The 27,339-nt window shown below is 34.4% G+C and overlaps 1 protein-coding gene across 1 annotated transcript; it reads left to right on the top strand.

The window, feature by feature from the left end:
- Nucleotides 1-2,749: 2,749 nt before the first annotated feature.
- On the top strand, nt 2,750-26,054 carry LOC138325821 (mutS protein homolog 4-like). Its single transcript, XM_069271749.1, has 26 exons — nt 2,750-2,811; nt 3,170-3,251; nt 4,353-4,530; nt 4,688-4,845; nt 5,795-5,943; nt 7,099-7,222; nt 7,439-7,505; nt 7,938-8,059; nt 8,444-8,587; nt 9,479-9,750; nt 10,238-10,357; nt 11,604-11,616; nt 11,990-12,043; nt 12,366-12,550; nt 12,922-12,934; nt 14,123-14,168; nt 14,590-14,714; nt 15,598-15,692; nt 16,539-16,586; nt 17,476-17,643; nt 18,547-18,619; nt 20,556-20,620; nt 20,719-20,789; nt 21,093-21,196; nt 24,513-24,601; nt 25,801-26,054. The coding sequence occupies exons 2-26, from the start codon at nt 3,227-3,229 to the stop codon at nt 25,963-25,965; spliced, it is 2,673 nt and encodes an 890-aa protein (XP_069127850.1). The 5' UTR covers nt 2,750-2,811; nt 3,170-3,226; the 3' UTR covers nt 25,966-26,054.
- Nucleotides 26,055-27,339: the final 1,285 nt, after the last annotated feature.

The following is a 27,339-nucleotide window of genomic DNA, read 5'->3' as shown; positions in this document are numbered from 1 at the left end:
GATGGGGGCTACCAAGTTTGTTCAAATGAATGACCTTGATCTTCATTTCATGTCACAGGGGTTATGTAGGCTTAAATGTTTAGACGACTTTTTGTGTATACACTGTAGCTAAGAGGCCTTGAGACATGATATTGGACTGTTTGCATGAAGGGCTACCATATATATTGAAGTTATTGACATTGACCTTTATTCAAGGACAAATTCATCAAAGATATCAGAAACTGAACTTCTTCCATTCAAGAGTTCGTTGTATTGCCTGTTTGCCACTTCTTTATATTCTTTGGTGTGTTGTATTGTGCTGATAGTCAGATGACCATTAGGGCACATTGGCCTCTTGTAATCTTAAATTTATTATGACTCTGACCTGCTAAGCGCTGAAGGGATGCAATTTAGGAAATCGATTCAATTTCTTTCAATATTTTTAGTCATAATAAGAACATATTTAACTCGATTTAATCTGAACAACAGGCCCATAGGCTTAAAAGGTCATCTGACCTACTTGGCACAAAACAACATAGTCACTGTATACGGTATTGGCTAACAATAAAAGTAATGAATGGCCAAAACCGATTTGACCCCTGTGACCTTGAATGACAGTCAGGGTCATTTATTTGAACAAACTTGGTAGTCCTTCATCCCAGCGTACTACAGGATCAATATCAGGTCTATTAGGATGATCGGGTGGTGTAGTGGTAAAGCCACTCGCCTTTCACCTAGTCGGCCGGGGTTCGATCCCCGACACGGACGTGAAAAGGTTAGAGGTCATCTGCCCGATCACGCGGGTTTTCTCTGGGCACTCCAGTTTCCTCCAAACAATAAGATCCCTCGCGCGCTTACATCAAGAGTGATTTGCATAAGTTGTATAACTTATTTCGTAAAGGATGTAAAATAAATCAAGTTTATATTATATATCACGTATATAGGCCTCTAAGTTATAGCCTATTTGACCCCAGTGGCCTTGACTGAAGGTCAAGATCATTTTTTAACAAATTAACTTTCTTTCTTTATGGAGTTATCTGTTTTTGGGTAGGTGTTTTTTATAGTTACAATAGCGTGGAGTTTTTGTTATTTGTTTTTATAGGTGTAAGCCATTTTTTGTTTTACTAGTAATACATCATCTTACTAACTGAGTAATGACGCAACAATTAATAATGGATATACATGTACAGGGGAGATAAATCTGGAGACCTCCAAGCAACTCAATGCAGTCTTGTTTTCATGGATACTAAAAAGATGAACAACAAGGGTTGACATATTATATATATATGTGTGTCTTGATATCAGACCATGTGAGTTTCCAGACGCTATCTTATCAGCAATTCAAATATATTTAATTAATGAGACAATTAAAAGTATTTCCAGTTAGCTTTGAACATTACATAATGGTGTATGTTGTAAATTCTGTATGTCTCGTAGAATATTATAGCATGGAATTTTGATTAAAATATACTTGTGATATTAAATTTCTCCTCCCTAAATAAAATTTGACAAGTGATTTTTAGATATTGTAATATGATATATCGATGTAATGATACTTCTTACTTTTAATAAAAAATAAATTGCTTCCCTTTACATGGTTTTCTGTTTTGCATTATGACATGTAGTAAAATCACAAACACTATCATCTGAACAAGTTTTTGTTGGAGGATGAAAGGCAAAGTTCCCGGAGAAAACGATCAACCTACGTTCACTATAATATGATATAATGTCCAAAGGTTCTTTAAAACTTTAACTACATGTACGTGTACAAATAGTGGTGATTGTGGAATGTCCGACACTTTAAGACCAAAATATACAGTAGATTTATGGACGTATAATTCATGATATTTAAGAGTAAATATGGCACTTTCAACTTGGAGTTAAGGTTAAAGAAACCTGATCGCATTGTTCTGTATATCGGCTTTATGTGTTTCAATTAAAGCAAGTTTGCTAAGTCTACACATGTATTTTTTTAAGAATCGACATATTAATTAAATTTAAGATTATTTATTTAATGGATATATAAGGAGCTTTTCGCCAAAATATCGGAATACACGGAATTTGGTAATCGTGAGAAAATACTAGTAAGGCATCACACTAAACTACTTTAACGCTCACTTCTCTTAGTATCAGCTAAATTGAACATTTTCCTGAACAACTTTGGAACCAATCTTCCTCTGTATGCCTCGGATCAAGTTATCCCTAATCTTAAAATAAACAAGAGACATTATTTGGAAACAAGGTTTTCACGACAAGCAGTCGTAACGCAATACAAGTATCATTTTCTCTCTCAAACTGATGGGCCATGTTTTTATAAATGTAGAGTTAGCTAGGAGTTTATAATGTAAATTTTTCCGATTACTTTTTGTCTCCATGGTTTTTTTTTTTTTTTTACAAGAAAATGATGCGTTATATTTCTTTGAGAAAAATGGCATACAGACATCAGTACGCGGCACCTGGTCAATGTTACACTTTGAGTCCGAAACGTAACGCTGCATGTACACGTTAGGCCTATAGTGACTAAGCTAAAATGCAGAAATGATAGATTTGTAGGCCTGTCCCACAAATGTTTATTTTGAATTTTTTTAATAATCGGCAATACTACACTCCAACTTCAAGATACAAATGAATTAATTAGAATCCAATATCATCTAGATTCTGTGAGAAGTTTTTTTTCCAGATAAACCTACAACTCACCATTGCACGACGGTTCATGTGAAACAAGTTCGCCAACTTCTCCATTTGGAACACCTCGCCTATTTTCTGCCTCTGAACGATATTGCATGATAGCATCCGAACATATAAAATGGATGTCACCAATTTTTTGTAGACGTAAGTTCTTATTGTTATCGACATAAACTGTTGATACAATTTTGCAATGTTTGGCATTTGATACTAGTTAGTGACACTTGGATACCCTAGATTATGCCAGTCATTTTATATTAAATCTAAAGTCAGTTTATTACTAACACGGAAGTGAAACGATGCAGACGACACGACTGAAGACTGACCAGTGATCGTTCGAGAACAATTGAGACTTTTTAAGCTAATGCAGAATCGTTTATCTTTTATGGATATCTTATTAAATATATACAGTTGTATCCTACACTGTACTGCTTCAGCATAAAGTCTACTTTATAAAAAAACTTTTTTGATTTTACATACATGTGTAACTTATGTTCTTTTCCAGATTGTAGCCTATATATATAGGCTAAACCAAGTGAGAAGAAACATCACATAACTTGATATGGCTGCCCAACAACCGAAATACAGTGAGATCACTTTTTTATATTTCATATTTTTATATTGTCACATACATTTGCCCCAGAAGAGCAAGTAAATTGAGGAATGTGGGACACTTACTGGGATCAAATATAGAGTTAAAATGAGACCTGTACAAAATTATTTCACATAAAACAAATCAATGTAAACAAAATAAAATAAAGGAATACAGGGGTTTCGAAATCCTAAAACAATGTGAGTAAAGTACAATTTACCATTGATGAGTACCACCATCTGGTGATTATGACGCCATCATTTGACGTGAATAGAGTACCGGTGGGACTAATCGACTTTACTCACGTCATTTTGGGATCTCTTGGACTAATCGACTTTACTCACGTCATTTTGGGATCTCTTGGACTAATCGACTTTACTCACGTCATTTTGGGATCTCTTGGACTAATCGACTTTACTCACGTCATTTTGGGATCTCGAAACCTCCGTATTAGTAAAATACAGTAACTTTAAGTGTAAATGTTCCCGATTTTAATTGTACATGATGATATGGTCGACCTTCTAGCTTTGTGCTAGGGAGAAATTCCATTTAGCTCAGGCGGTAAAGCGACATGGACCAGTAAGTCTGGGATCGCGGGTTTGAGCCCAGCTGGCAGCAGTCACTAGTCTCGCCCCATTACACATGTATTGAAATGTTTGCAATGGAGATAGGTGAACATGAGGCTTGGGAAAGCTGGAGGACACTTATATCATTAATATCAATATAACAGTGCAAGCAAATGTACAAAGATAATTTGATTTTTAGTTAATTTTTTAATTGAAAAATGAGTCACTCATTTTACTCAAAGCTGAGTGTTTAAGATGTCTCGACATATTACCACAAGCCCTCCACCTCTGGGTTGCGAGTTCGAATCCTATGTGGGGCAGTTGCCAGGTACTGACCGTTTGTCAGTGGTTTTTCTCTGGGTACTCCAACTTTCCTCCACCAACAAAAATGTGGCATGTCCTTACATCATACAGGACCCTGGCTATTAATTGAATGCTAAACTAACAAAACCCAAGCTATTTATCATCAAACTACCCAATCTTATTCCTATATATGTCCTTGCTTATAAATTTTATTTCCTATGTTTCAGATTTTGGGCTTCTTCAAACACCAATGTCAAATATTTCTGGATATGAATCCGAGACAAGCACAGAAAATTTTCAGAGAATTCCAAGACAAAATGTTGATAAGCTGGTAAAGAGTGGAGGTCATGATTGGTATAAACACTCTAGCTCTGTGCCCACTGGACTGACTTCAAATACATCGAGGTAAAATGCCTTGAGTATACCGGGTATATACGTTCACTAGTTACACAATTATTAGATCAGGTGCCAGACAATGTACTTGTTTTTTTTTTTATTTTTTTCATTTAAGGTAAATATTATTCCTGAATCCTGATTCTTGTGATTTTAAAAAAAATTATAGTACAAGTTTTCCTGGAGCAAGGAAGAGAGGACGATGTCAAGGCTACACAACTCCACGTTCCTCCAGCTCCCTCAGGACTCCAAACTCGCGACGGACTCCAGCCAGTGTCAACTATAGCACAACAACTCCCAGAGAATCCACATCTTCTATAATTGTTGGTACAGACCATTTATTCTCCCATACTTCACAGGGATATCCCGTGGTTACTAGGGAAAAACATATCTCTATCTTAAACAGGGTGGTGTAAGACAGCTCACACGCGCAAGACAATAACTTGATGTCATCAATACATGCGGCGTAACTGTTGCGCGCATTGTAGATGACGTCATCAATTTTGAAGCATAACAACGTTCCTACAATAATGGCACGATGAAAAAGCTGGAAACCAAGTGGAATTTCATCATTTTTTCTACTAAGTATAGGAGAGAAAAATCAAACATTGGTCTGTGAAGTAGACAGGGATATCTCAACCCTCGTGAAAGATTTTGGCCGTCGACTCTCGGCAAGCCTCGGGTTGACCGGCCAAAATCTTTCACTCGAGTTGAGATATCCCTATTCACTTCACAGACCCATGTATGATTCTATTACTCTTATCGCTATGATATAGATAACCATTTATGTAAAACATGCATCCATTGATTTTGCTTACCTGGTAAATCTTCACTCCTGAAATTGTATAATGGGCTGTTCTCAGTCCTTGATTTAAAAGAGTCTTAATGTGTCTTTAGGGGTGAAGAAGTCATAATATCAAAAGCTTGTAAGTTTATTTTAGAATCAACATATGCTTTAGCAAATATCTTTTTTTTTTAAAACATAAGGTATACCTCAACTCTTATTAGAATTTGTGACTATTCTGTTAAGTGTGTATAACACCTATGATCAAAATTTGCTAAAACATTCATTTAAATACTACTGTATAGTTGACCTGTTGAATTTCATGGGTGTAAAATTTCACGATTAATGTTTGGAATTTATTTGCAGGGTTTGTTTTTGCGAATTATTTTGGTAGTATGCAACAGGCTATTAAAAATATGTTAGATGATGAATTTGATCAATTTTGCAAGGTATTAACTTCCATGATAAAATAAGAGTTCGGTTTATTTGCAGCTATCGTAGAGGGGCGAGGATTAGCCAAAGGAGAAATAGGATTAGCCAGTTTGGATTTGAAGTGTCCATTCCTGATATTATCACAGTTTTCAGACACTCAGACCTATGTAAAAACTATCACAAAGCTTCAGATCCTTCAACCTATTGAGGTAAAATAATATATACAAATAAGTAATACTTTATGATTAAAAAAACAACAACTTCAAATCTGTTCCAACCTATCTAATGAATTACACCAAAGGGACATAGCTAACATGTCCTTATAGACAGGTGTCCTTTATACAGAGGTGAATTATATTGTAAATCACACCAGACGGGGTTGATTTTATAGACAGGTGTCCTTTATACAGAGGTGAATTATATTGTAAATCACACCAGACAGGGTTGATTTTATAGACAGGTGTCCTTTATACAGAGGTGAATTACATTGTAAATCACACTAGTCGGGGTTGATTTTATAGACAGGTGTCCTTTATACAGAGGTGAATTACATTGTAAATCACACTAGTCGGGGTTGATTTTATAGACAGGTGTCCTTTATACAGAGGTAATTAATTACATTGTAAATGACACCTAAAGGGGTTGATGAGTGTCATTTATAGACAGATGTCCTTTATACAGAAGTCAATTACATTGTAAATCATACTGGACAGGGTTGATGAGTCTGTCCTTTACAGACAGGTGTCCTTTATACAGAGGTCAATTACATTGTATATCACACCAAAAGGGGCTGATGAGTCTCTCCTTTACAGACAGGTGTCCTTTATACAGAGGTCAATTACATTGGTCTGTCCTTTACAGACAGGTGTCCTTTATACAGAGGTCATTTATATTGTAAATCACACCAGAAGGGGTTGATGAGTCTGTCATTTATAGACAGGTGTAAAGAGGTGTATTTATACTATAGCAGGTTTGACTGTACTTAGTTTATACATAATTATTTGGAAAAAAACTCTCTTTACTAATTTTTCCTTTGTTTTTATTGCTTTATGTTTACAGAATGGCTTTGTTTTACCTTTATTGAAAGAAATCAAAGGATCTCATGATCAAATGATAAATCCAATCTTAATTAGATATGATGTAAGATAGTTGTATTGCAGGGCAATATAAAAAATAAGTAAATTATATAATATTACTTGGCATCATATCCATTTCATTATACATGCCTTTGATGTTAATTGCCATATAATGCATTTTGATGTAACCTGTCAGAGCTTAGATTTGTAAGCCTAACAGCTATACATTTATTTCATAATATTGTGATTGTATTTTTTCCTTTGTGTTACATTTTGTTTTAATTTCAGATCATAGTTCCTAATACTGCTTGTGAGAATGGAACCATGACAAAACTGCTAAAACTGATCAATGATCAGTTCCAAAATACCAGTATATCAACTGTACAAAGGAAATACTTCAATGAAACAAGAGGTATCAAATTCCATATTTATTATTAATTAAGATTTTATGTTGATTACTCATTTTCCAAAGTCTAAAACAGAACATAATATGATTACTATTTCTTTGGAATCCAGGTGGTTTTAAACTTTTTATTAAAGGCCAAATTGGTAAATTCATATTTGGTATTCACCTAGTATCTGCCATTTTCTTTTTCTAGAATCTGTTCAATGTTCTTTCAATTTGTAGGTTTGCAGTATGTGAAACAGTTGTGTGTGCCAGAGTTTAATACAGTAGAGATGGAAGTAAGAGTCAAGTAAGCACTAAATTACATTTACTTAGGCTATCAATGAACATAATCTTCATATATATACATATGTCAATTTTTGCCTCCTTTCTGTATTTGGTAAATATGATTTGTTCATGCAATTTTCCTTTTGGTTCTCTTACTTGATTTTCTATTTTATTTATAAAAGTCACAGTGTTTTAGATATATGTTACTGAAATATTTTAAGTACAGAATAGTTATTGAAATGCTTTAACTTTAAAATCAACTCTTACTATGACTATAGGATATATCAAACAAAGTTCAGTTTTATTTATAAAGGCAATATGTACGTGTGATAGCCAACATGAACTAATCTGATCAAAATACAAATCCTTATCATCATTCGATCTGATAGAAAATCTAGTAATTATAAAGATCTGTATTTTAATCAGATTGAATCAAAACTGATACCATTTATAGGTACTATGCTTTGGCAGCTGCAGCCTCTCTCATGAAGTATGTAGAATTTATACAGAACATCATGTATGCTCCCGGCTCACTGAAAGTTGTCTTCCATGGAAGTGAAAACACAACAATGATTGGTAAGGAATGTAGGAAACAAACATTAATAATCATACTGAAATAAAAGTTTTCATTTCAGTAGAAAATCTATATGATTTATGTTAATCAGTGAAGAAAGAACTTATTTATTTTGTATACCAATTCCATGATATTCTTAAAATTACATTTTGGTTTGACACATTTTGCAGTCTGACATTTTAGCACCACTTCTGATTTAGTTGATGGTGCTGATTTTTATTGGCATCTTGCTTGATTGACTGTCCCACATACATGTCACAATGTTGGTGATAGGATTCAGATACATGTATTCCTAATTTGTATGTAATATGATATCAAGAAAAAATAGTTATGGGATTTCTAATTATTGACGAAAGAAAAATCTTACACCGAGAATTGTGTTGTAGATGCATCTACAGCCAAGAACTTGGAGTTGTTACAGAACTTGAGAGACCCTACCAGTGACATTACCCTGTATGGTATTCTGAACTATACAAAAACACCAGGAGGGGCTAGGTTACTAAGGGCTAACATCTTACAGCCACCTTCAGGTAATTTTTTCTTTCTATCTCAAAATTTCCAGCGTCTATGCCTATGTAATTGTAAACGTCAGAAACAGGTATGTCATTATTTAATGGTATGATCTCCATGTTAAATTCAGGCTCCATAATGTAGTTACTTTATGTCAACATCGTTAATACTCCAGGTGTTACTATCATTGTTATTATATCTACATCTGGAATGTGTAGATACTTCCTATGAAGATTACAGAGACAGAACAGCACCCAACTTCAAAGCCACATTGTCAAAAACAGTGTACCAATGTTCAATTCTTTTGATGTACATCAAAGGATCAAACCACTTTTCTTATCTGCTGTTACACCTACTATTGCACACACAGCCAACAGTTCTGCTATGACATATTTCAAAGGTGGATATAATGACAGTGATAGTTAACCTTTGGATATGGAGGATGTCCTACGGTACGGTTAAAACCAAGAGAAATACAGCGTTCTCTCTCTGTCCCAAAAGGGCCGCGGTGGCCGAGTGGTTAAGATGTCCCGACATATTACCACAAGCCCTCCACCTTTGGGAAGCGGGTTCGAATCCCATGTGGGGCAGTTGCCAGGTACTGACTGTTGGCCGGTGGTTTTTCTCCGGGTACTCCGGCTTTCCTCCACCAACAAACCTGGCACGTCCTTACATGACCCTGGCTGTTAATAGGACGTAAAAATAAACAAACCCAAAAGGGCAAGGTCATAGTACTCCGCCTACCTTTTGAAAATTTATTGTCAACAGGCTTTTAAAGAGCAATTAGTTGTTTGTCAATATTTGTATCTCTAATTCAAATTATATGGGTATTGAATTCTGTAATTAGATTACTTCTGCCATTGCAATATGTTAAAAGAGAGAGAGCCATGTCTACAAATATTTTGTTTCAGATTTAGAGACCATCACAATGAGGCAGGATGCCGTTGGTGAGCTGACAGAGAAAGAGGAGGTGTTTTACAACTTACAGACAGTGATTGGTCAGTTCCCTGATGTTGACCATCTCTTGGCCCTGTTGCTACAGATCCCTAAACAGGAGACAATCAAAATAGCAGAAAGCAAGATCACTAACATCATCTACCTGAAACACACTCTGGAGCTAATAGAGCCACTAAAGGAGGCGTTGAAGGACTGTGAGAATCCACTACTCAAAGCCTACTGCAAGGTTGGTTCTGTCAAATTATTTTTCACCTATTACTACTCTGAATAGAACTAAGGTATAACAGTGAAATGAAGTAACTTCTTTATAGATAGGAAATAGATTGATGGAAAGCAGATCAAGGGGTCTCTTTGGAGTCAGTCCATGATACATTAATTTTGCTTCTTAAAATATTCAACTATATAACTTTTGACACAATTTGATATTTATTTATTTACTTCATGTACTCTTACTAATCAACTATTGAACTTTTAAAAAAAGCAACCATAGACAAAATTTGAACTTATTTATTGCTCACTCAGTCTAAACCTACTTTATTTGATAGTGTATTAAATGATAACATTTATTATAAAAAAACCTACGTCAAAATTCTTCTCATTGCCTTTCAATTTATGAAACTAAAATTTGACAATCCATATTAAAAAAGCTAGAGCTTTTGAAAATTAAGTCTAATGTTATAAAAATGCTGATGTATTCTCTATTGAAAATGCAGTCATTGGAGGATCCTCGATTTGACATCATCATCACGAAGATTTCCAGTGTTATCCATGAAGACACTCGCTTTCAGAAGGGAACGCTTCACATGAGAACCCAGAAGTGCTTCGCTGTCAAGGTATAGGTTACCTGTCACTAATTAAATATTTATGTTGATAATCACTTAGCCCGAGATACTCTGGCTCTGACACCAGACTTAGACATTATAACAGATAGATGTCTGGTTTAGGGCCAGAGCGCAGTAGTACTCGTAAACCTGGAATAAGTCGACATCGTTTGGTATCAGGCCAGGTACTCTACAATTCAGGCTGACCACCGAGAAGCACCACTAACCTTAGTCTATACAACAAATGAACATCATATATACCCAAATATAGCAATCCATCGAGATTAAAGATGATATGCATGCTACAAGAAAATGGTGACAGCGACGAGGGAAATTTAAAGTTGCGGAAAAGAAACTACTGTGTTGACACAATTGAACGTGCATGCATGATGAAATAGATGGCTATGAGTAGATAAATTATTCATTTGTTGAAAAAACCAAGGTAAGTGGCGATTCTCGGTGGTAATATTTTGTAAGTAGCTGAATTTGAGAGTACCTGGTCCGATACCAAACGGTGTCGGCTTATTCCAGGTTTTCGAGTACTACTGCCCTCTGGCCCTAAACCAGACATCTATCTGTTATAATGTCTAAGTCTGGTGTCAGGCTAGAGTATCTCGGGCTAATAATTACTAAGCTCAATTCCTCTCATCTTCGCATTTCCATTTAATCTGGCATTTTCTCAACATACAGTGTTTAATTAGGATGACTTCGGATGTAAGAAGCTTTCAGTATTTAAAAATGTCAGATATTTGTTCATTTATGAAAATTAACCTTAAAGTGAACAGTCGGGCAAGGATGGCTAAATTCGGTAAAAATGGTGTGAATGTATCCAGTATAATTTCTTATGAAATGGAAAAATAAAATCTCTTGTCAAAATCTGTCTGCGTACGAAGAAATTAATTTAAAGTATGGAAATTCTAATACATCCTCCCGGCTCACTATGTCCGTGGTTACATTTCCACGCAGCCTCGCTTTCAATGCTTTCAACTTTTCTTTACTTTAATGGTCAGAACTGGGAAACCAAGCAGAACTTGGCCGTTGTATTAATATGCGAGAACTTTTGGAAGGCTAATGAACGCATTTAGACTGGTTTTCTTTGCCCGACTATTCACTTTAAGCCTTTGTCAAGGTTACATGAATTGAAATTGTTAAAACTTAGAATATGTATTTATGAATTTATGTATTGTGCTGATTAGATATTTTGATGTTTGATGTTTTTAGTTCATACTGCATTTCGTATTTATACTTACCCTTTCAGCCAAATATCAATGGTAAGTTTAAATAGAATCTCACTTGTGGGTTTAGAAGTTAATGAATGGTTAACAAAGTCCACCATTGTCCTCCTGACTTCAAAAAAGAGTTTTGAAAATCTATGTTATTCTTATAATGTTAGATTTTGTCAATTTGTAAAATTATCATTTTGATTTATTATGGAGATTCCATAGATGTAAATAAAATTTCCAAATAAAACATTCGTAAATTCTTTTGAGCATGGTAATACTTCTTTTTACCTCGATAATGACTCATTGATCTAAAGATAATTTTGAGATGATAGCTGCTTCAATGTATTAATCTGGTTAAGAAAAAGAAATTCCACAAAATTGAAATGAAGTTACCATTATATGTTTTCTTTTCTGTTTGAAGGATTGTTAGATGTAGCAAGAAGAATGTACACAGAAGTTGTGGATGATATATCTGGTAAGATGAATATTTCCTTTTATTGCATTCTGATATTTTAATAGAACTGTTTATAAAATAGAATTTTAATTTATTGGATCTATGCCTTTATTCACATTTCTCAAAACTTTCAAAACGAGTGTTTTATTTATCCAAATAGTTTGCGAAATTATTGTTTGGCAATCAAAAGTTACCTTTTGTTAGTCTTCCCTCATATATTGATTCTTATAATTGAAGTTGATTATAACTTAAATTATAAGCTAACATATAGCGTTTGAGAGAATCAAATACACTAAATATGTGAAGCTACATTATTACCAGAATTACAATCGCATATGTTTAGAGTTGGTGACACAGCTTGGTACCCAATACAGTCTACCATTGAAAACCAGCTATAATTCAGCTAGAGGGTTCTATATCCAGACAACCTCATCAGGAAAGGATGGTTTGACCATGGACAATTTACCAGGAATTTTCATCAAGGCTACAAAAGTTAAAAGTACACTCAGCTTTACCACCACAGACTTGGTGAGATTTAATCCTTCCTTTGGATGTACATACTCGAAGGATAATGTATATATATATATTATATACAAAGGATTATTGAATGTTGTTGAGCCTTATTACCTTCTTATGATTGATGTCAATGGATGTTGGTTTAGTCAGGAATAAATATGCCTATAATTCCTTCCATTTCTATGTATTCTTCATTATTGGTGTATCTGATGTTAGATAAATTATGCAAATCTATAAATTTGACTTAAATATTTAATAAATAATAAGTTTACAACATCAAAATAACGTTCAGGCATAGTTAAAATTCACTTTTTGTGTTTGATGTCTCTTATCTAATCTGCAATATAAAAGCATATCTAACATTGAGAAAGTTTTTTTTTCAGATCAAATTGAATGGTATGTGATAACATTTGTTTTATTTTGTGAAAACTGGTTTTAAATTGTCCAATACAGTAAAGTTGTCTTAAATAATTTGCTTCAACACTGATATATGATTTAATGCATATGTAAGATTAAGTATTGTCTTAATGTTTATGCAATTGTTCAGTTTGTTTTGTAATCAGTTGAACATTGTCGTTCTTTCTTCTGTTCTGTTGATCGTTAAATCATCTGATGTATTGTATTTCAAATGCTCTTTCTGTATAGTCTCATGTCAGTTGACTTAATCAAAAAGTTTTGCATTTTCAACTGTTGTAGCATTAAATTACAGCTACTTATGAGAAGTCAATGCAACAATGAAAAGTTAATGCTATTTTCTAAGTCCATTGATAAATATTTAAAGTATTCAATATCACCATTGCTGAAAGTAACTTAAAGTCCCACTAAATTTCCAAAACGGCTTTTAATTTTTAAAATGTCATGATATTGTGAAACGAGAATCGATGATTTTGTAGAGTCAAATAAGTTATTAACTTAGCGTAAATACAACATTTATCATCATTGCCGGAAAAAATGAAATAAATAATACGTTAATTTTCATAACGCGGGTCGTCTTATGTTACCCGTCGTCGTCCTAAAAACCAAAATGTCAAGTTAGATTCGACCCCAATATTGTTAGTATTTGTATATGTAGTTATATCGAAGAATATCTATAATGATTTCTTAATAACTTTGGTACAGCATTTGTTGCCTTCATTATATGGTCGCCATGTAAGTTACGATTATTGCCGAACGGAATGCGAAAAGTTCATGACCCGTTCTCGGAAGAGTTCGGACAGACGTTACGTATTTACGGTAGTAACATGACGTTCTCGGCAACGACGTTACAATGTCGGCTAACTTCGGTTTGTTTGTCAAAATGGGGCGCACCTAGCAACGTTCAATATTTATTTGTTTTTTATAAAAAAAATCCGAATCATTATCGCTTATCTTGACTCCGATTTAGTCCTGTGTCTGCATGATTTACAACTGGATTTTGTTCAACATTCTTCTAAAGTCAAGAAAAAAAATAAGACATATACGGATATTGGGACTTTAATGTTGTCAAGAAACCTTTAAATTTTGCCTCGGAATGGTAGTGGGCCTTTAAACTTAAATTTTACGACATACGATTAGTTGATTACTTTTATTCGCATTTTATTCCAGCAAGAATCCAACAATCGTTGGAAGAAATATATCTTATGGCAAACATGTAAGTTTATGGACTCACCCAATCCATCCAAAACCCCCAAAAGTACTATTTTAATGTTAAATAAGGTGGCCATTGATGTGAAACCTGCAGACATAATAATAATGAAGACAAGTTAATTCGAACATGCCACTTAGTAGTGAGCTGAATGTTCCAATATATTGAAATTAGGAGAAAATAACATTGTAACAGAAGAAAGAATTTGACACTAATAGAAAATTTAAATCTGGACATTGTGCAGAGATTGAGTTATACCATTATCCTTCAAAAGTTTCAATACATTTGACTTTTGCAAATAGAAAGAATAATTTGTAACCAATTTGGCGATTTTCCATGAGAAACGATTTCACTTGTGTTGGCGTCATTACCTTGAACAGTTGAATTTTGACGAACGTTTCTTTGACTGATTGAACATTTTTGATAGCGTTGTGACTGCATTGCTGAACGACATAAGAAGTTACCTTGGCTGTTTGTATAAACTGACCGAGTCCGTGGCCATCATTGATGTTCTACTGTCTTTTGCCCATGTCTGTACTCTCTCGAATTATGGTAAGTGAAACTTGTATACCTGCCAATAAATATTCTTTAGATCACTGTATATTATAATACGTATGAGTAGAGTAGTACTATTATACATCAAATGGTTACTTTGTTTTGTGTGTTTTAATTTGGATGTCATTCTGTTGCTGTTTGACCACATATGCATGTATAGGACATATTTCTGTGAAGTTATTTCATAAAGATGAAAAAGTAAATACACAGAAACAAATTACCATATACTCGTTCATAATTTTTATATATACATGCAGGCCTTTTTCAAAGCAAGTACAATTTAATCAATGGCTTACTTTGTGCTAAAAAAAATTATGGAAGGTTATTTTAAATTTGGTCCTATTAAGAGCAGACGATTTTGAAAAACTACGTACAAAAAAGTACGAGGACGTTGTTACTACCTGATTTTTGTACAAGGCGGATTGCGTATATCGAACATGTTTCCCATATTTTACTTCTACGTGTAATGACTACAACCAGAAACACATGTTACGACCCACTAAGAAAAAATACGCATATTGAAAAATAAATATTTCAAAGTGCGTTAAATATGGTGCATATTTTTTTTTTCAAAAGTGCATTATTTTTTTAAGTGGTTTGTAATAACAAGTCATTCTGATAATAAAAAAACGAGAATGTATTCAGTGGCTATGCCATATTTTGATCAAGTTTATTGGGATCTTTTGAGCAAAACACTAGTATGAATGCATGTTATGTCATAAAACACCAATACTTTAAATGCATATCTTTTAACACAGAAACAAACGATAACCTTTCCAAGTTCCATTGATATCAAAAAAATACCAGTGTGGTATCGGTGTAGTAGATCAATGTTGCTGATCATATAGTCACGTGCTATCTATGCACGTTATACTTACAGTGAGACCAGAGTTTACAGATACACTGGCCATCAAACAAGGACGACATCCCATTCTTGAAAAGATCGCCATCGGCCAAATAGTTCCAAACAATACTGTAAGGATCGAGTATTTCACGCTCAAATGTTTATTTGATATATATTGTAATCCGGAGATTTTATTAACGACAATGATAAATGCCCTGTAGCTATTATCTGTAGGGAATTCATGATCAGTGTTTTGAAATAAAAATTGAGCTTTGAAGAGTGTGGAAAGACAAAATATATGGAAAATACATGGTCAGTGGCTTAAAATATAAGCTGTTTTTGGCAAGGGTTTAGGAAGACAATTTTTTTTTCTTTTTTGACCTATCCAAATACGGCTTATATTTTAAGACACTGACGTCTATACTAAAGTACTTTTTATTCTGCAAAGCTCTTCTTTAATTTTATTTTTTGCTGAAAGATGCCAATTATGTTGCAAATATGTCAATATTTCAAACAATGGTTTGCCTCGGAAGTTGGTCAGTGCACGTGCTAAAGTTCTAAAATACAGCTGTTTTCCGTCAGTGCCGAACACAGCAAAGTTATTCCGACGGCACCAGTGCTGGTTGCAAGATAAATGTCTTTCTGCCTGTAACATTGATCTTGTATATTTTATCCTGTAACATTCATAATGAATAACTACATGTATGCTTTAAATGGATACCGAAAAGGTCTTGAATATGTTCATCTGTCGTCAATGCTCACACATAAGTATGTTAGTGGAATATGGGTGCATTTGCCGAAATTCTCAAACACAGCTGTTTGCTGACAGTTCCGAATAGAGCAACAAATTTATGAGAAAAAAATATGTTAGAATATCTAACTTCACGCAAAAATATTATGTTTTAAAACTGTTTACAAAATGTAACATGAATTCAATTGATTTGTCATTTTTGTTTTATTTTTGTATTTGACGTTAGTATGCTTCAGATGAAAGCAACTTCCTCATGGTCACTGGACCAAATATGGTAAGGGTATTATTAGTCTTTTGCCGGTGAAACCGGTTGGGACTTCAGTGTTTGTTCCCGTCTGTCTGCCTGTCTGTCTGTCCGTTCGTTTGTCCTTTTGGTGTCCAGATGATAACTTGAGCTTGGGATTGTATTTGGGATCAAAAGGTCAACTACAAAGGTCACTGTTACTAAAAATAGGTTGTTTCCAAATATTAAGTTTCCAAACGATAACTTGAGAAAACATCAGCGGATTTTGATCAAATTTCACACAATGGTGGCATATGAGAAAACACATCTTGGGGTTGAATTTTGGGTCAAAAGGTTAACTACAAAGGTCACTACGACTAAATATAGATTTTTCACAAAATGTCAGTTTCCAGACGATAACTTCAGGACGAAATGATGGATTTAATCAAACTTCACACAATGGTAGCATATGAGAAAATACAGCTTGGGATTGAATTTGGGGTTAAAGGGTCAACTATAAAGATTACTGTTACTAAAACAGTTTGTTTCACAATTAGTTGTCGGACGATAACTTGAGAACACATCAACAGATCTAGAGTTTGTTCAAACTTGATACAACGATAGCATAACTAAGCAACAATACTAACTTGCCATAGATTAGAAAATGTTATTGATGGCAGGGGAGGTGTGTTGCCTCTAACACTTACTGTAAGCTTGTTGAACTTGTTCTATTTTTTCAAGACATTCTTTGCTTATTATCAATATCATCGATTATTCAAGAATAAAGCTTTGAACATATTTATGGTATAGTTCAATGTATTAATTTTCTCATTATACATGATTTTGTCTACATTCCAAACGAAAATGTATTGTGTTGTAAATTTGTATATAGAAAAAGTCCACTTCAATATCGTGTATACATGTAATGGTAAATTTACAGAGCGGGAAATCAACGTATATCCGCCAAATCGCCCTACTTCAAATAATGGCCCAGGTTGGATGTAATGTTCCAGCAGAATACGCATCATTCCGAATAGCCGACCAGATCTTCTCTAGAATTAGCACTGATGATGAAATGGAAACCAATTCATCAACGTTCACCCTAGAGGCACGTAAATGTATATAGCCATTAAAATTAAATATCTCAAGATCTTTATTGATACACTAGTAAAACGTATTAAACTATTACACCTATTGATGGTATTGAATGTTATTGAGATCTTGGCAACGCAGTATATATAATGCACTTAATGATGCTCCACCGCCGACAGAGCATAAATGATATTCCTCATTTGAACAATAATTGGTGTTTAATCGTGTATATATGTGCCTAATTAACACAAAAAATAACATGAAATAATTCATTTCGCCTTTGGTGCATGCGCAATCATTACTTCATTCTATATAAGATACAGTGCCACGGAATTTTTTCGGGATGCAATTAATTGTTTTTCATATTTTTAACTTGAAGTAAAATTAGAAGTTCAAACTTTTCAATGGTGGTAATGGTGTAAAGTAAGTAACTTTTGTAACTGAAGAAAAATGCAAAATCGTCTGCTCCTATTTTTGATAGTGAAAAAATGCCATTTGTCAGCGGTGGAGCATCTTTAACGTGTTTCCTCAGATTTTTCATGACTCCTTACAATGGAATGGTCTGTTTAACAACAATATTATTTTCATATACGTTGCATATATGTTGATTTTATTTTTGCTTGGTAAAGGGAGAAAACTACAGAAATATTGTAATCCGTGTCAGTTTTGCTTTTTGCCTTCAACCATACACCTGATACGATGCTTCTTCACAAATAAGATGGCACCTTAAATAGAAATGGCTATTCCCCACACGTAAAGCAAATGCTGGACTACAATATAACTTCTTCGAAAAGCACGATATAGTGGGTGGGTCGACATTAAGAAACTTTTCTGTGTAGTATTGTGTTGTTTTCAGCATTTACACGCCCGGCGAACTATTTGAGTTTAATGATGATAATTAATAGTTGTTTATTTATAGATGAAGGAAGTAAACTATATCATCCAGAATGCCTCGAACAGATCACTTGTCATCATAGATGAACTTGGGAGAGGTATGATCTATACTAAATGTATATCGGATTACTTGTTTTACATTTTTATTTAATCTATTGAAAAATTCGTTCGACGAACTCTGCTAATTAAATATACAAGATATACGATTATTTGATATTCCTCATCTCTTTTAGAGGCATTAAAATTAAGATTTAGAAAAAAAACGTCATGGGCTACCTGCAATGTAGAATAGGACAGCAATGGAACAAACAATGACTATGACAGTCAATGGAAATGGCGTGAATCGTTGATCCAACCAAATACAACCAATAACGATGAGAGTCAATGAAAATGGCGTGAATCGTTGATCCACCCAAATACAACCAATAACGATGAGAGTCAATGAAAATGGCGTGAATCGTTGATCCAACCAAATACAATCAACAACGATGAGAGTCGATAAAAATGACGTGAATCGTTGATCCAACCAAATACGTCCAATACGATGAGAGTCAATGAAAATGACGTGAATCGTTGATCCAACCAAATAGATTATATAACGATGAGAGTCAATGAAAATGACATAAATCGTTGATCCAACCAAATACAATTATTAACGATGAGAGTCGGTGAAAATAATGTGAATCGATGATCCAACCAAATACAATAAATTACGATGAGAGTCAATGAAAATGACGTGAATCGTTGATCCAACCAAATACACTCAATAACGATGAGTGTCAATAAAAATTGCGTGAATCGTTGATCCACCCAAATACAACCAATAACGATGAGAGTCAATGAAAATGACGTGAATCGTTGATCCAACCAAATACAATCAATAACGATGAGAGTCGATGAAAATGACGTGAATCATTGATCTAACCAAATACAACCAATAACGATGAGAGTCAATGAAAATGACGTGAATCGTTGATCCAACCAAATACAATTATTTACGATGAGAGTCGGTGAAAATAATGTGAATTATTCATCCAACCAAATACAATAGATTACGATGAGAGTCAATGAACATGACGCGAATCGATGGTCCAACCAAATACACTCAATAACGATGAGTGTCAATGAAAATGGCGTGAATCGTTGATCCAACCAAATACAATCAATAACGATGAGAGTCGATGAAAATGACGTGAATCGTTGATCCAACCAAATACAACCAATAACGATGAGAGTCGATGAAAATGACGTGAATCGTTGATCCAACCAAATACATCCAATACGATGAGAGTCAATGAAAATGACGTGAATCGTTGATCCAACCAAATACATTCATTAACGATGAGAGACAATGAAAATGACGTGAATCGTTGATCCAACCAAATACAATCAATCGTTGATCCAACCAAATACATCCAATACGATGAGAGTCAATGAAAATGACGTGAATCGTTGATCCAACCAAATACATTCATTAACGATGAGAGACAATGAAAATGACGTGAATCGTTGATCCAACCAAATACAATCAATAACGATGAGTGTCAATAAAAATGGCGCGAATCGTTGATCCACTCAAATACACTCAATAACGATGAGAGTCAATGAAAATGACGTGAATCGTTGATCCACTCAAATACAGTCAATAACGATGAGAGTCGATGAAAAGGGCGTGAATCGTTGATCCAACCAAATACAACCAACAACGATGAGAGTCAATGAAAATGACGTGAATCGTTGATCCAACCAAATACAATCAATAACGATGAGAGTCGATGAAAATGACGTGAATCGTTGATCCAGCAAAATACATCCAATACGATGAGAGTCAATGAAAATGACGTGAATCGTTGATCTAACCAAATACAACCAATAACGATGAGAGTCAATGAAAATGACGTGAATCGTTGATGCAAACAAATGTCAAATAAATCCGTATTGAATAAGTGTTATTTGGTGAATTGTGATTAGAAATATACTGTAGGTGCGGGATTTATCTTTATCAAGTAAATTACTTTTAATTTCCTTTTACAGCCACTAGTCCAGAAGAGGGAGTCGGAATCTGTCACTCTATCTGTGAATATCTGATTCAATTAAAGGTATATATTTGTGTTGCTGAAAATTGTATTATTTTATGAAACTGTCTAAACTAACCTCAGTCATTTTGAATAAGGCATATTTTTTCTATTCTTTTCAGGCTTTTACTGTTTTTGTCACACACTTTCTTGAACTGACCAATTTGGATGCTCTGTACCCTAACGTTGAAAAGTAAGATTTTCTGTTCATTTCTAATTATACATTTCAGTGACGTCGAACCCTTGCCTAATATAAGAACCAGAAAGTATTTTTAAAATGTGTTTACCGTTATCGAATTCGAGTTCAGGGAAAGGATACAAGAGCTGCTTAGTGCATTATGAATATCGAAGTCTTGTATATAACTTTGTCCGAGTAAAAGTTTTTGTCTTATATTGGCCATAAAGACTGATGGGTGTAATAACTTCGCTAAAGGAATATTATTGTTGTGTCTGTATACTGAATATACGCAATTGTAAATGCATGCTTTATTTTCAGTTACTGTTTTGATGTCCAGAGATCCGTTTGCACAGAGAGTGCAGAGGAGAAAATCATTTTTACACACACAATTCAAAGAGGCAAGACAGAGGAGAGACATTATGGTGGGTGAAATATTAACATCGTTATTGAAAAAGTATTAATATTAATTTATGAATTCAAATAAATATCTACTTTGAAAACCGGAACTGTCTAGGTAATGTTACAATACCTTTCTTTGTAAAATTAACTTGGGCAAACCACCAACAATGTTTTCACAACATGGGACAAAAAAAAAACAGACATTGTCGATTCATGCCTCGTCTAATGATGAGGCGCTTAAGGTTTTTTTTCTGTACTGGTATACTAAGAGCTAGATAGTGACAACTTTTCACTTTCCATTCGACGATTTTGTTACATGTACATTGTATTTGTGAATACTTTTCATGGTCAATTCTAACAAGTTAAGGTTTTTGCATGGCTTTCGAGTAATAAGGGATTTATTACACCCGAGCGAGGGGGTAATAAGTCCCGAGTGACGAGAAATCATGCAATAACTGACTTACTGCATGCTTCTTAACCTCGAACAAAAAGACAGGCTAATTGAAAAAATACACACCTTTCCATCCCTATACCCAAACTCTCCCATTGTTCTCTGTTTTGATTTACCTGTACCTATTAAGCTTGTGAGCACTTTTCAGTATTAGAGGTTCTTTGTTCAATGTTAATACGTCACTTTGTCATTGTCCATCGTAAGGAGCACAAGAAGTTTTGCCATGTGTAGAGATAAAAACTTCGATTCTGCGAAATGCTGCATCAAAATGTTTTTAGGAGATATGTACAGCATAAAACAATTAGATATTTATCAAGCTCTGTTCAGCGATTGCAAGAAAAATAAGTAAATGAAAAAGAAATTGTTGGAAACTTTAAATGGAAGTAAATTTTTATTTTAAATTAATTCCATCCGTGCTTTCAATTGATAAAATGAATATGTATTATACCAATGCATCATTTGTTGATATAAAGGTTCATTGGGAGTTAAAACTTTTCTTTACAATAATATAATGATTAATTGAAATAACAATTAATGAAGCTTTTTCATGTACATTTAAATAAATGTGATTTTCTTATTGCATTGTATTTTTAAAAAATTTGTCAGCATTGCTTAGTTGGTCTTTTGATTAATCTAATCATTAGAACAAGGTGGGTAATGATTATCTCCCCTCTCTCACAGCTTTATTACCATGGTTGACTAAAGATGTCCAGTCCCTTTCATGGTCATGTAATTTATAATATAATAATCCTGATTGGTCATGAATGAGGGATTCAGTCCCTTTCATGGTCAAGTAATCTTGATTGGCCATGAAAGGGGGTTGTGGAGTCAACTGTGGTAGCAAGACATTTATTGGCCACACTTTTCCTTTGTGAGAGATTGGAAGTATGCAGTAATAAGATATACACATAACTTCTGAGAGTTCATTTGAATGTAGCACACCGAAAGAAATGGATCGTACATGTACACCTCAGAAACAAAGAAAACGTAGACTGGAATTCTGTGTTACGCCTTCTCCGAAGAGATCACGAAAAGAATTGAATTTAGAAAAAATGATGGATTTGATTAAACGATCGGAGACATTTCCAAAACCTACATAGACTTTCATCGTTGTCAATTCGCTGATGTTCTACCATGAACATATGTGAGAATAAATGTTTGTGGTGTAACAAAACTTTCCCTTCGGATGATTTTCATGTGAATATATATTGTGATAAGTTCTTCCCTCTTTAAACCGGACACCCCTGTAAACCGAACAAATATACTGGTCCCCGTCACATATGGTTTAGACAAGTTATACTGTAACAGAAAACGGAAACACAATCATTGAACTGACCTATTTTATGATTTATAATCCTAATTTTCTCCCAGGTTTTCAGACACATTAATCATAACGCGCTAACGTGCGTTATACAATTTGTCTGATATCCAGGGAAAGTATATGAAACTGCCTTCTTTGGGGATTTATGGTCTATAATTCTTCCAGGATTGCAGACACATTAATCATAACGCGCGTTATACATTTTTTCTGCAATCCAAGGAGAATTAAAGGACCATACATTCCACACGAAAACAGTTTAATGCTTAGATATACACACATTTATGATTAATTTCCTTTGATGCGTTGTAAGTCCTCTATCGAAGAAGTTTCCACGTCCTTCTCTCTGTCCAACTGAAATTTGTCACAGCACTCACGGCCTCATTTCGTTTTAGGTCGCCTGACCATATGCCACGGTGACCTATTGCGATAGTCTTTTCTCCGTCGTTGTGTGTCGTACGTCGTAAAAACGAAACATGACACAAAGGTGTGGAAGTATACGTACACTTGTACTTCCATTTACGTGTATTTTGAGATGGCAAATGTGTACTTTAAGTTTAGTTGTTTCATAATTTTAAGTTCCAATTATTTTGACTAAAGAACTGAGAACCATTGACTTAGAATATACTTTGTTGTATTCCCAGCGTTCGAGCTAGATTAAACATAATTAAGTTTACCCCGGAACCAAAATATAACAAGAGGTGTTAAAATTAAGCAAATTATGATTTAGGGTGTTTCGTCAGTCCTCGCCCGCCGTGCGTGAATTTTTCACATTTTGAACTTCTTCTCAAGTTCTACATGTGAGATTTAGGTGAAAGTTGCATGAAATGATTCTGACATGGTTCCAACCATGTGTTTTGTTTTTAGTTCAATCCGAAAACCAAGATAGCCGTGACAGACACCCTCCTGTAAACACATTTTTAAAGTTCTTCTCAAGTTCTAATGGTGTGATTTGGCTGAAACTTGCCTGAAATGATCCTGACATGGTCTCGAGACAAAACTGTTATTTTTCGGGTCAAATTGAAATCCAAGATGGCCGCCACAGCTGAAACACACCTGTAATGACCATGACATGATCTCGACAAAGTGTTGTTACATTTCTGGTTGATCCCAAATCGAAGAGTATTGCCAAAAGGCAGTCAGTTAAGGCCCTTGGGCCTCTTATTATGATCTACATCATGTTTCTGGAAATATGTCCCGTTTTTAATGCTTAATCAATTTCAAACCCAGAAAGGTCTTGATATTAACTGCAGGCAATTCAGAATCTATAAAAGTCACCTTTATTGTTAATAAATATTTCATCTGCGTTCTTATACAGTTATCGCATATTGTATATTCGGTCAACGCTTGGTTCACACAAACATATGCGAAAACCAATTACGATGCTCTGAATTTTGTGGGGTAGATGTGTTAAAGTGACCAAATAGTTTTAGTGTACACTTACTAGTAAATGCGGGTCATGGAAATTTCGGTGAAAACTATAGCATTTAAAAGAACGAATATTATTTAGAAATATGACATAAACGGCAGGCAAACCAAATTTCGGTATAAAACGGTTAGAGTATTTCAGGGATGGAGTTGGCAAGAATGTCATGTCTACCAAGAGTTGTGATGGAGAAAGCAGAAGCATGTGCCTTAAAGTTATCAAGAGCTAAACATGCAAGTATTATATAATCAACTTACGGTATTACATTTACATATGATAGACGTTATTAACTCACTTGACACGAAGTGCAGATGAGCTTATGTCATGGCGCGGTGTCCGTAATTATATGTCCATCCTGAAGTCTGTCGTTTAACAATATATGTTTTAAGTCATCACATGTCATTAACCACGGACTGGATTCCAAATAAAATCTGGTCAAACATAATCGATAGACAAAAACAATTTCTATTAACCTTGCCCGGACCAGTAATATTAGTGAAAATAGCGGTAGTAGAGACACTGGCGTCAAAAAACGCTTTTAGTCTTAAACTCCGTGAATTTCAGTTATACATGGTCGTTTTGCAAAAATGGCAAATCTGACCCAAGTGGGTATTAGTGGATGGACCCAGAGGAGATATCGGAAGTAAGACATTTAATTTACAACTAGTAATTATGTAATTATTTTGACCTAATACTGAAACATTCCACGAGGAAGGGGAACATTTATGATAGTTACATGTGTCTTGGTCATCGAGGGAGGAGAAATAGTGAAACATTCTTTAGTTCGCTATAAGTGAAGATATGCTTAAAAGATTTCAAGCAAGTTTTATTCAGAAACAAAGAAGGGAAACAGGGGAAAGATTTTGCATAAACAATTTATCTGACTATGATGCGGTAGGAATGGACAATGTCTTAGCCCAACTGACTTGAAAAGTTGCATTAAAACTGGGGAAATATAGCATGAAATCCATCCCTGTGATAGAAAAACATTAATTCTTTTGATTTATTATTTATATATTTTGATAATTATTCTAACATTTAGGCGATAATCCCTTTTTAGCATATTTGTCAGACGCTTTATTGTACTTGTTTTAATTTACAAATGTATCATAAATTTTATCACCTGTTAATTTGCTTCAATAGTATATTGCTTCGTCACGTGACCTTTTTTAATAAATTGTCATAGAGCTGATTTTTGAAAATGTTGTTGATAAGTATGTGAGTAATGTATTTTGATACTCAAAATAACGCTCTGCTGATAATCTTCATAACGTTTACGAAATTGAAAAAGTGAAAAACTTTGTCCAGATAAATCCAGCAATGTGGCTTCGATTAAAGAGTTATTACGACATTGTTGACAAACATCAATAACCAATGGATACTTTTTAATTGATTGGGCGTATATATGTAAAATACTAATATTCTGTTGTAGATTGAAGACAGTTCCCCTGAAAGAAATAAACAACGTGCTGTGTTTAAGCTTGCGACAAGGCTTGTGCAAACTGCCAGAAACTCGAGATTGGATGCTGACGGTCTCAGAATTTATCTACAAGGAATGAAAAGTCAGTATGAAAAAGAGACAGTTTTTGAAGGTTAATTGTAGAAATACATGTATATGCTTTTCCCCTGCACCGTACCAACTGTGATTTTGAAATGTTCCAATTAAACCCTGTTTATCATTGTGTATACATGAATTATCGTGTTTTGTCTCTTAATAGTTATTTACGTTTTACGTTGAGGGAAAGGTATCAATAAAGAAGATACTATCTTCAGTTTGTCACTAAATTCATTATTTTCACACGTTTTTTCATGCCGTGCTATCGGGTATTTTCGTGTGTCAACATTTTCATTTTTTGAACCTAAAACAGATTGAAATCCGGCTATGAAGCATAATTGCTATACATATGCATATCTTTAAACCAGTTTATTCATATTTTAAAATTTATTCAATGGTATTATATTTTCAGGTCACCTGAGACGAAGTATCAAGTGACCTATTATAATCGCCTTTTGTCCGTTGTCGTGCGTCGTGCATCCGTAAACAATTTACATTTCGAATTCTTCTCCAAAACTTTTCAAATTTCAAAAATCTTCTTCTCAACTCACAGATGTGTTAAAATCAAACACTCTTAATAGATAGAAAGGTCTAAAGGTCCTTTACAAAATTTATGAATTATATGACCCTGGGGTCTGTCGTTTCCCCCTGGGGATGGGGTTAAGTTTACTATATTTTATAAAGGGAAAACTCATTTTTGAACATTATTTGGTCATTAGTTATAGGAAATTAGTCAAGTATTATGAGAATTATCAGTATGAGATGGCCATTGAATGTTATTAACAAATTTTCCATGACAGACCCCAGGGGCCTTAGGTGTGGGGTCAAAAGAGGTCAAATAGGCTAAAATTCTGGAAATGGTAGAATCAAATACTTTTCATAGATGGAAAGATCTTAAAGTCCTTTCCAAAAAAATTGTGAATTATATGACCCTGGGGTTTCGCGTTGCCCCTGGGGAGGGTGTCAAGTTTATACAGGGAATTTTTTAGGGAAAACACATATATGAGCCTTTTTTGCCCAATTTTCAGAGGAAATGAGTCAAACTTTTTTAGAATTATTAGTCTGAAGTAGTATTTTAACATTATATCCATATTGGTCCTGGACGACCCCTGGGGGCAGGGGGATGGGGCCAAAAACGGGGTCAAGTAGGCAAAAACTTCTTCGAAAGTTCTGGAAATGGTAGAATAAAATACTTTTTATAGTTGGAAAGGTCTTAAGGTGTTTTATGAAAATTGGTAATTATATGACCCTGGGGTCTCACATATCCCCCTGGTGAGGGGGTCAAGTTTACTTAAGTTTATATTGGAAAAACATATTTATGAACATTATTTGCTCAGTTTTCATAGGAAATGAGTCAAACTCGCTGACCCCCTGAGGGACCAGAGGGACGTGCCAAATAGGGTCAAATATATCGGG

The sequence above is a fragment of the Argopecten irradians genome, chromosome 6 (genome assembly GCF_041381155.1).
Source record: "Argopecten irradians isolate NY chromosome 6, Ai_NY, whole genome shotgun sequence".
Lineage (NCBI taxonomy): Eukaryota > Metazoa > Mollusca > Bivalvia > Pectinida > Pectinidae > Argopecten > Argopecten irradians.
Note: the sequence above shows the minus strand (reverse complement) of the source record. Positions and strands in the feature narration are given on the sequence as shown.